This window comes from Poecilia latipinna, unplaced genomic scaffold, assembly GCF_001443285.1.
Source record: "Poecilia latipinna isolate Pla-1442-1.1 unplaced genomic scaffold, P_latipinna-1.0 Scaffold2609, whole genome shotgun sequence".
Lineage (NCBI taxonomy): Eukaryota > Metazoa > Chordata > Actinopteri > Cyprinodontiformes > Poeciliidae > Poecilia > Poecilia latipinna.
The window spans coordinates 13,305-24,069 of NW_015115225.1; the positions used below are offsets into that span (position 1 = coordinate 13,305).

Below are 10,765 nucleotides of genomic sequence, written 5' to 3' on the forward strand. Positions count from 1 at the left end.
ATGGACCAGTCCGGTACCAGTTTCCCTTCCCTGCAGTCGCCATTCCGGTTCTTTCTACCATAAATGCCAGGATCAAACGCAGAGAAAGGAGACTGCTACTGGGCTGCTCGTCATCCACCGCCTGTTTGACAAGTAGAAGCGGTGATGACGTCACGCGTCGAGACGTTCTCCATACGTTGCTAGCTGGCTAAAGACTTCTATGAAACGTAGAACCGGAGCGACGCCAAGTGGAATAAACTTAGGGTGCGTTCACACTGCAGCCTGAAGTGACCCAATTCCGATTTTTTTTTTTTTTTTGACGTAATGCGACCTGTGTCTGATCTTTTCATGACGGTCTGAACAGCACAGGTCGGATTCTTTAAGAATGTGACCCATATCCGATCCGTATCCGAATCAGATGCGACCTAATGTCCAGGCCGCATTCATCCGAACTGAACGTCACTGATACTCAGCAAATTCTGCGTCCTGACACGGGCAAGTGGAAAGAAAAACAACTATGACGGACTATAATGAGGATTAAGTTGTTAATATGTTGCTCCGGCCGAAGAACAACTTCAAATATGTAAGCTAAGCTCCACCGTTAGCCTCCATGTTTACTTCCGCAAACACTGAGCACTTCTTCTTTTTATGGCAGTTGGCAGAACACTGAGAACGCTGACGCTATTGCGCCCTCTACTGCGCATGCGGGACACTTTCAGGTCGTTTGCCCGTTCAGACTGCAGAACACATACAGGTCGCATATGTGCGGCAGTGTGAACGGCCCGGCAAAAGAAATCCGATTTGACAAAAAATCGGGATTCAGGCTGCAGTGTGAACGCACCCTAAATGTTGTCACACCCTCATCATGTCTTTGTCAAAGCCAAAGCCTGCAGTTCATGTATTGGATAAATAATTAAATGTTGATGACATTTGAGGATATTTTTAAATGTTTTTCTTTATGCGGCTCAGCCTCACCCAGACTCTGCCTCCAGCGGACCCCGGGGACATTGAGTTTGAGGCCCCTGGTCTAGAGGTAAATTGTTACAGTACATAAAAAATAAATTCAGACTCTATGAAGTTTGGTCAATTCCTTGAGGTTTGAACCAAAATAGCTGAGTTACCATTTATCTGACAGACTACCTGAAAGATGGAAAATATATAGTTTGATTTCATGCTATTCATAGTTTTAACATTTTTGTTTTCAGATAACCTAAATAAAATTTTAAAAATCCATAGATCCATAATCCCATGCTGATATCTAGCTAATAGCCTGTGCTGTTAGCACTTCTAGCTTCCAAAGGCTACTTTAGCAGTTCAAGATAATTTTTAATTTGCTGTCATTTCTAGATTAAAAAAAGATTTTCAGTTATTTCCTTAAACTCCATTAAAACTTTTTTAACAGCAATGGAAGATGAGATCTGAAATGCTGCAGTAGCTAAAGTGCTGTTAGCTTGTGATGTTAGCTATTATAGTAATATTTATTTAATATTACATATTTCCTTTCAGACTATCTCTTAATAAAAAAAGATTTATAACTAAATGTTAGCTAGCTGCAAACTCAAATTTAAAGATCAGAAAGTTACTTTTTAATTGATCAAAAAATTATAGTCTTAAATTCGCTTACAAACACAAAATATTTTCTTTAATTTTTTTTTCACATTTAAAATTCTGAAAAAGATGTCAACATGCTGATATTAACCCTATGCTAGCTATGCTAATGTTTTCTAATGCTAACATTAGCTTGCAAAGCTAATTTTGAGATTAGGATTACAATTATTTGATTTAGTTAATTGATTTTGTGCAGCATTCACACCATTAAAAACATGAGTAATAACTTCTGGGAAAACGTACAAAACTTTGGACAAGAATTAATATTTAGTTTTCAAATATTGGACAAATTATCTAAGTTAAACCTAAACCGTCATATTTTTCCCAGAGTGTAAACTGATTATCCCACTTTGTTTTTAACGCATTCCTCCGGCTGTAACTTACCTGACCTCATGCAGTTTTTCAAGCAAAGTTCTTCTGAGTCGAACCTATTCTCATTTCCTCCACAACCTCCAAACCAGAACTCTGCACAGAACCCATTCTGTCTGTCAAAGAACCACTTAGCCTCAAAGTCTTTGCACGGCATTCCCGGGTCAAAGTCAAGTGAGCAGGAGTCTGCCAGGTCATTAGCTACAACATGCAACATAAAAATAATGGGAAACAAACACACATGTGCAGAAGGACAGACAGGGAGAGAAGGCGTTTGTGTTACGATTAAATTTAAAACATGGAAGATAATGTGTGTTAAAATCAACAGGTTACATTACTATGCAAGCAGTTTTTAGACATTCAGAGGTTTTTCCTACAAAAACAAGAACCCACGATCTCCAGAGCAGCTACGTTATCCAAAATGAAGTCAAGAGAATGAAAGTGGATTAATTTGGAGTTTTTACAAGTGAACTGAAAAGTTAGTTATGACTACATCTGCTAAAATGTTAGTTTATTTAATAATTTAGAAGCTTTTTGTGGTACAGGTTGTGAACCTCAGCAGCTGCTGACTAAATCCACACTGGTTCTTTTTGGATGGTTTTCCTGTTGTTTCTTCTTACCAGGCTCTGGTTTGTCCAGCGGTGTAGTTTTTACAGTGCTGCTGCCGAGGCCGGCTGCTTCTGTGAGGAGAAAGAGGCAACGATGAAGCTGCAATAACGGGACGAAGTTTATGAAAATACAGGTAGTTAATATGAAACTTCAGAAAAGGCTCTTTTAAAAACGATTCCTTAGGTATGAAGCAGCTTTTGAAGATGATAATGTTTTAGTTTGATGATTCAACAAGTTTAGAAAAAAGAAATATTCGCTAAACTTAGCAGAAATCATAAGTATAAATAGAGTTCAGTCCATTTTAATTTGACTCCAGTCTGTCTGTCTAGTGCAGTGGTTCTTAACCAGGGTTCATCGAACCCCTGGGGTTCGATGAGTCGGTCTCAGGGGTTCGGCGGAGCCTCTGCCGCGGAGGTAAAGACACACTGTGTAAAGTCGTGTAAATCACGTTACATGGCTGAGCCAATCAGAGCTGCAGAGGAGCTCTGATTGGCTCGTTCCTGGACAGTCAGCTCAACTTTGCTGAAAACACCGACTATATTTTGAAGAACTGATCTCAGAGACTCTACCTTTTAAGAAGACTTAGTGATCTAGCCATGTCTTGAATTTGGGGGGAAAAAATCATATTTTATTTATCACTACAGAAGGGTTCAGTGAATGCGCATATGAAACTGGTGGGTTTGGTACCTCAAAAAAGGTTAAGAACCACTGGTTTAGTCAAAGTCCGGTTCGGTTGGTGAGGTGTGAATTGACCTCTGACCTCTGGTCCTCCAGACCTCGGTCTGGGTTCTGTTTGAATGTGAACGCCAAGCAGTCCAAAGGCCTCTCCAAAAGCAGGTAGTGGACTACAGCACAGGGCATTCTGGGTAAAAACAACCAAAGCTAATGTGCTAGCCTAGCGCTAGCAGCAGAAATGGCTCCTGGTCTTTAGCCTAAAGAGAAATCCTCCAACCGCTAAAATCTGACGCCTCCATCTTGTTTCCATCTGGTGAAGAAGGAAGTTGCTCTCAGTGCCTTCAGAGGTTCTTGGTGCAGCGCCCCCACAGGCCAGGAGGGGAACAGGTCGGTTTGACTCAGAATCACAGCAGCTGGAGGTGGAGCAGATGTTCTGGTTCCAGTAGAACCGGGTCGACCGGACCATCAACCCATAATCTCTTTTTGCAACTGAGTTATAGAACAAATGTTTTTAATCTGTTATTTAAGTTATTAAAATGTTAGATTGTTTCTTTGAAACAAAATGATCCCCCAGTGGAAGAAGAGAAGCAGCTTCATCTTCCACGGCGGTTGTTTCGCTTATGCGTCAGATTTGTAAAACGTACCAGAAATTTGCAAATACAAAAGTTATACAAAAATAAAATGCAAAATGAAATTTTTAATGCATTAAATCTCTGCAGCTAACTAATCAAAATTAGTGAAGCAGTCTGAGGTTGTGTGTTTGTTGGACTTACTGGTTGTGACGATGCCCTTGCGAGTGGAGACGGCCTGCCCCTCTGCTGTGTACGCTGTGACCGCAGCGTGATACGTCTGAGAGCTTTCCACGTTGAACACCGCGATCTCTGAGCCTGAAACATTGGTCTTCACCACCAGGGTGTGGTCCAGCAGTCGGGTCACCACCACCTCAAAGTAGACCAGCAGTTTGGGTTCGGGGTTGCTCCACCGCAACGTGAAGCTGCTGGCGGTGACGTTGGAGACGTGCAGCTCGTCGGCGTCTGGAGGGTGGAAACAGAAAACGTCAGAATAAAGGAAATCTATCAGCATTGTTTTTTATATCAGGATACAAATATAAAAAGGTTTAATGCTGATACAACTACTACTAGTGCAGCATTTCACTGTAAAATTTTAAGTGTGGAAACAAGGTGAAAAATTAGCATGCTAACATGCTAACCCCTCAGGTCAGATGTTTTCATATTTCCATCAGTTACTTGAATTTCATGATGGCCGTCTTTTAAACCAATTATTTTCATAAAATGCTACCAATTTTCAAAACCCAGATGAACTTTAAGACACATCAGGAGTTTTCCACTTTGGTCAACATATTCATACAACTTTAAAATAAGAAAACGTGGCAGAATCAGAAACTGAAGACTTTGCTGTTAGTGAGTCTCAGACCTGGAAGGACATGAGAAACTGATGTCTTAATGTTAGCATTAACTTTGACAAATTTTTCATGTGTTACTAATTCCTTTGTATGTCGTGGTTTAGCACTTGCTTCTGGTAATTTCTTGAGTTAGCATTAGCTTCTGCTCATGTTTTTATATGTTTAGCAGGTTAGCATTAGCAGAGCTAATATTTAATAAATCAGTGTTTAGTGAAGCTAACATTTTGATTAGCTTTTTGGTTAGCTTCACTAACTGGCAGTACCTACTGCCAATTTTAGTGCAAACATAAATTCTCCATTACAACCATGTCAGCTATTTTGAAAAATGTTCACCAGAAAAAGGGAACACAAAGTCAAGAAAATATATATCTATGGTCCAAAATATGTTTAATTTGATATAAAACATGTTCATCTAATTGGCAATTTCAGTGTAAAAACTCATTTTCCACGACAACCATGGCGGCCTTCTTGAATAATTAAAAGAAATATCAGTAAATATGAAGTTTGTGCATCTTACGATTGAGCTTTCTTTCATTAACTGCTTGGTGGTCGTCATGATGCTTCTGGTGTTTCCTAGGGAATAAACATTGGTGAGAACAGCGACTAAAGGCTAACGGTGGGAAATGATTCAGAGGTTTTCTGGCTCACTCCTGGTGGTGTGAAGGTGGCAGCGGGCTCTTCAGCGGCTGGTCACTCTGCGTCCACTGACAGTTTTTAGATTGTTCAGGTCGGCTTTCAACTGTAAAGCAGAGAAGATGTCATGAATTTCAGGCTGGAGAAGGATTGCAAAACAGGCTGCAGAGGAAAATCAGTTGGACTCACAGCTGATATACTTAGCAAACAGCTGGCCAAACGTCTGGATGTGTTTGTCGTAAAAGTGGGAAATGAGGTCGAGGCGCTTGAAGAAGACATCAGAGGGTTCGCTCGCCATGCGTGACAGGACGAGAGCGTCCCTGGGCCCCACCGACTCGCCCACCCCGAAGATCACCAGGAAGTAGCCTCTGCATTTGACCTCGTTGGCGATGCGGACCAGCTGCTCCTCATCCTCCTGCACGCTGCCTGTTACAAACAGCACGATCACCTTCCTGTCGCGCTGCAGCGGCGCCTTCTCAAACACCTGATCCACGGTGGCCTCGATGGCCGCCGGCAGGGCGCGGCCGCCCTCCAGCTGCTCCGTCTGGTCCAGCAGGAACCGGACGACGGCCTGAGCTGAGGAGTGGTCAGTCAGGCCCAGGTCCACACGGATGGGTTGGCCGGTCCGGTTGTGGATGAACTCGTAGGGAGCCTGCTGGACGACAGACACTCTGGCGTGATGGACAGAGGCAGTGGGATCCGAAGACACGTGAAGAGCCTCTACGATATGAGCAATGTATCGTTTAATCTCGATGAAGAAGGACGGGAAGGTCGACTCGGAGCTGTCTATGATGAAGGCCATGTCGATGTCCACATCAGACGTCAGAGATCGCCGATCGCGGCTGGCCGACGGAGGCAGGTAGTCACAAAGCTGGTCTGGAGAGCAGGAATCTAGAAAAGACCAAAGTATTATTACTGTTACTAATGATCTAGTTGCATCAAACTAAACACAACTCTGTTGTTTCAGTCTGAATGAAGATCAACTGGCTGGAGGAAATGTCTGAATGAATCTGATCCACAGAGATCTGCTCTGACGAGACCAGGGGGAATCAAACCCGACGAATCTGAATACGACAGATGGAGGTAGTGCGTGTGAAACATTAATTAGAAACACTGGTTCGCGTGGCACCATTCAAACTTTTGATTTCAAAGCCTGAGAGAGCACTCACACGATAAAACGTTGCAGGTATAACAGGTTTGGTTTTACAGTGTGACGGGAGCAACACAAACGATTTCATTCAAGATGGTTCAGAGTATCAAACATGGCCGACAGCTAATGGAGTATATTTAACAGAGAAAACCCGTTTAAGGCCACGTCCGTTGATTTGTCTTCAGTATTTTGGATTCCTCTCCATGTTTGCTGTCTGACTGGATCACAAACCGGCTCACAAACCGGCTCCTCGTGTTTGTGAACCCGGCGCTAGCGAACATTACGCTGAATGGATTTGAACTGTGGTGAAAAGTTTTTATCAGAGGTTTGATCTCCAGCTTTAGCACCACCTCGCTGTTCTTTATTTCTACATTTAGCTTTGTCTTTTCACAAAATGTATTTAAAAATGAAGAGACAACTTTGAACAATTTTCTGTCACTTTGACATTTTTTTCCAAAATGGCCACGAAGAAATGAATGAATGAAATTAAAAGTTAATCTCCTACATTTTCAAGTCATTTCATGTGCATGTAAATAATCAAATGTTTTAATTTGTGTCGAAAGTTTATTTTTCCCAAATAAAATGCGGTGAACATGTAATTTGCGTCCCAGTTTAACTCTTTATGAACCGGAAGCGTCTCACCGTAGCAGACATGGCAGCTTAAGATCTTTTGGAAGACCGACTTGTACTGGGAGCTTCCCGGGGAGGGAAGGACGATGACCTGGGCCAGCGCCGTGTTGTTGACCTGGTGTAAAGAAGAATGGGTGAGATGAGCCGCTTTCACAGAACCTGTCGATCCTTTCGCTGGTTGGGTCGTACCTGAACTGCCCGGCTCAGCTCTCTGCTCTCGCTGTTCACCAGCAGCAGCGTGGCGATCCCGGCATCGTGAAGGCGAAGGGCGGCGTTGGTGATTCTCTGGGTCTGCCTGACACGATGACCAACAAAGAAGACGGCGACCTTCCTCATCAGGAAGCCGCTGCGGACCCTTTTGAAGGTGTTCTGGGCCACAAAGCTCATGGCCGTGTCCAGACTGGCCTCCTTACTGGACCGCGGTTTCTGCAGCCCCTCGATGCGATCCAACAGCGACCGCTTCTTCGTGGAGTCAGCGAACCGGAACTCGGTGACCACATCGTTGCTGTACAAGCTGAGAGCGACGCGAGCTCCTCTCGGACAGTTGCTCTCGGCGATGGTGATGTTCCTGACCAGGAGGGCGGCCGTTTCCCGCATGTTGTTGAAGACCTGGCTGTCCACAGCCTGGGAGACGTCCAGCGCGAAGGCGAGCTCGGTGGGGTACAGCGGGCATTCCTGCTTACCTAAAACCAAAGACACCCGGTTCTCTGGAGAAACACGGCCACCTGAAGCATCTCCTGCGAATCAACAATCCTCTACACTCACCATAACAGCAAGCTAGGAAAGAAGAGAAAAGAGTGTAAGAAACTGATTGTAAAGAACAAAAACACAGGTTTAATAAACAACAAAAAACGCTGAAAGCCATGAAAACTTACGACAGTTATCTCTGATCTTCTTGACCAGGTCACATTGCTGAAACGAACAATAAATTATTAGAAAATGAAAAAAGAACTAAATAGATGCAGAGAAAAGCTTGATTTATGAGCTCCGTATAATTTATTTGATAAAATGGTGCCTACCACAACACCTGGTCCTCTTGGTCCTTTGGCCCCCTGTAAAGCAAAAACGATCCATTAAATCTCAACCTTACAACAGGATCATCTCCATCTACATAAATGTTTTTATCTACATTTATGCTCCCTTATTAGAGCAGCAGCTCCTGGCTCCACTAACAAAGGCTTTTTAGCTAAAAATGCTAAAAATCATCAATGTTTTAATTATAGACAACAAATTTAGGTTTTTAGCAGTTTTTTTAGTTTTTTTTTCATAGAATAATCATATTGAATTTCCACAACACTATGACACAAAAAGTAGCAGTAATATATTTTAAGTGTATTGTTCTTGTTAGTTTGGAAAATGTTTTTTTCCCCACCATTCAACTAATATCCATCCTTTTGCACAAACCTAAAACTATAAATGTAGTAGTAGTTCTCAAAAATTATAAGAACTTTCTGATAGAAGATGTTTATAAAAAAATTAAAAATCAAAAGGTTATGTACATAAGCTGGAGTATTAGGCCAGATTTAAATAATTTTGTTTTTTTTTTAATTACAAGAGTATGATTTTGTTTGAAGCACTTAAGTGTTTGCTTTTTAATTTTGTTTGATTCAGTTAAATGTGTTGTTATCAATATATTTATAATAGTAGGATAACAAAGTCAACATAAAACAAGAATAAATCAATAATATTATAAATAAAGTAGTAATTTTATGGTATACCAAAAAGCCTCATGTTAAAATGAAGAATGTTGAGCATCTTGTTGCTTTGATCCAACATGTCCGCTAGTCAGTTTGCCAAAATATTTAAGGTTTTAAGCTTTATTCTAATAAAACAGCTTCTTTTCTGCATATCACCATGTAAGCCATAGCTGTCAAGTGTCCCGTTTTCTACCGGCTTTCCCGCCATTCTCCCATCTTATTATTGTCACATAAATATCCCGGATTGTAACGTCAGTGCGCCACCGCATGACGACATTTCCCGTAAAAAATTAATTTGACATTGTTTGTTTACTGCAAAAGGACTCGGGAAGCAGAGGATATAAGGCTATATTAGATTTTTATTATTATTTTAACAGAGTAAGTGGTATCAGGGGCGCGGTATAGGGGGTAAAAGTGATGACAATTCTAGAGGCTCTGACCAGCAGGGGGCCCTCCACAATTTAATTATTTATTTTTTGTTTATAGAAATAAAAAAATAAATAAATAAATCAGGGCCCTGTCAATTACTAAATTAATCATATTGTATTTTCAAAGATTGTTTTTAGCAGTAAAAATGTAATGTTTCCACTCCCAGACCAAAAAACACACATCCATATTTGCCTGTCTGCGTTAAATGGTTCGATCCTGTTGGAGCTTCAGAGTGACGCTGTTAGCAGCAGACAGTGGAAATCACGAACGATGGTGGCGGTTACTATGCTGCTAAGAAAAGTTATAAAATCAGGTTTTCAAAAGAAAGAGAGAGAGAAAGAAAAGGGCAAGAGTGTTAATTTATAACCCAGTTTTTCTCCAAGAGAGGTGAGAAGACTGTGAGATTATCAACCATTTAGCATAATTAGCTTAGCTACAAACTACTGTTTGCCTCCTTTTCACTAGCATTTAATGAATTAAGGAAAGAAATTACCAACATATTCATATATTTAACTTGTCCCTTGTACCTTTTACCACTCAACAACAGATGAGTCAGTCAGCAGCAGCTCTAACCCACGTCCCTCCTGACCCGTCCTCTCCTGAATGAAATTAAAGATGCAGTATGTGACTTTTTTATCAATATTTTTTTCACATATTTTTAAAAACTGTCATTATGTTGTGACAGTATGGCATGAGAGGTAATCTGTGAAAAATCTATTTCCTCTGTCTTCTACCACTGCTAGAAACAACCAGTCAGTGGCAGGAGAGTTTTAGTGCTGTCAATCACAATCTCATGTGGTGCTGCTCATCCTTCCTCCTCCTTGATTTGTGCCGTGCTGCAGCTAGCATAGCACAGAGCTGTGCAGATTCAAACTGTGAATGCTCAGTTCAGTTAGCATAGCTACCAATGATGGCAGATAAACAGTTTCCTGTAATGATAAGTTGTTTCTCCCCCATTAGCACATTTAGCAGTGAGTGAATGAGGCTAATTGACAGCGCTAAGACCCTCCTCCTGGTTCTGATTGGTTGTTTTGGTCAGAACGGTTCATTACTTTAACCAGTAATAGTAATTCAGGAAGGAGATGGAGGAGATTGATTGTTTTCACAGATTATCTGTCTCATAACAAACTACTACGACATGGTGACAGCTTTAACAAATATGGAGAAAACATTTTTATTAAAGTTATGTACTGCAGCTTGAATAAAATGCAACTACATAACATTTTTGAGAAGTCTGGATTGCTTTATGTGTATTTTGCACGTTGCTTTTGACTGTTGCTCCTGGGGAGACATTTCAGTATCTAAAACTAATAGAAAAAAATTAAACAACCTACTTGCACACTGGATGTGGACTGCTGGATGTAAAATTCATGAGCAGTAAATATTGTACTAGTTATCAGTGTTGAACCACAGAAAGCAAGGCAGCCTCTAAAATTGTGACGCTTTTTATGGGTCAAATAGACTCAAAAAATTGTGACAGTCTGCGTGGGGGCCAAACTAATTTTTTGTCAGGGGGCCCAAGAGTCCTGGTGGCGCCCGAGTGGTATAATAGTGTGTGTGTGT

At 41.4% G+C, this 10,765-nt stretch overlaps 1 protein-coding gene across 5 annotated transcripts in view; it reads right to left on the reverse strand.

Annotated features, from left to right (window-relative positions):
- Positions 1–10,765, reverse strand: part of LOC106938511 (collagen alpha-3(VI) chain) — a 70,655-nt gene that overhangs the window by 11,692 nt on the left and 48,198 nt on the right. For 4 of the 5 annotated variants that reach the window (XM_015020585.1, XM_015020583.1, XM_015020582.1 and 1 more), the window contains 11 exons: positions 8,096–8,128; positions 7,952–7,988; positions 7,842–7,853; positions 7,266–7,759; positions 7,089–7,191; positions 5,486–6,187; positions 5,312–5,402; positions 5,181–5,236; positions 4,014–4,274; positions 2,577–2,636; positions 1,972–2,157 (listed from right to left, as the gene is read on the reverse strand). In XM_015020585.1, the coding sequence (XP_014876071.1) occupies positions 1,972–2,157; positions 2,577–2,636; positions 4,014–4,274; positions 5,181–5,236; positions 5,312–5,402; positions 5,486–6,187; positions 7,089–7,191; positions 7,266–7,759; positions 7,842–7,853; positions 7,952–7,988; positions 8,096–8,128 (2,035 nt within the window). The remainder of the gene's footprint in view (positions 1–1,971; positions 2,158–2,576; positions 2,637–4,013; positions 4,275–5,180; positions 5,237–5,311; positions 5,403–5,485; positions 6,188–7,088; positions 7,192–7,265; positions 7,760–7,841; positions 7,854–7,951; positions 7,989–8,095; positions 8,129–10,765) is intronic. The other variant, XM_015020584.1, reaches the window with a different exon arrangement.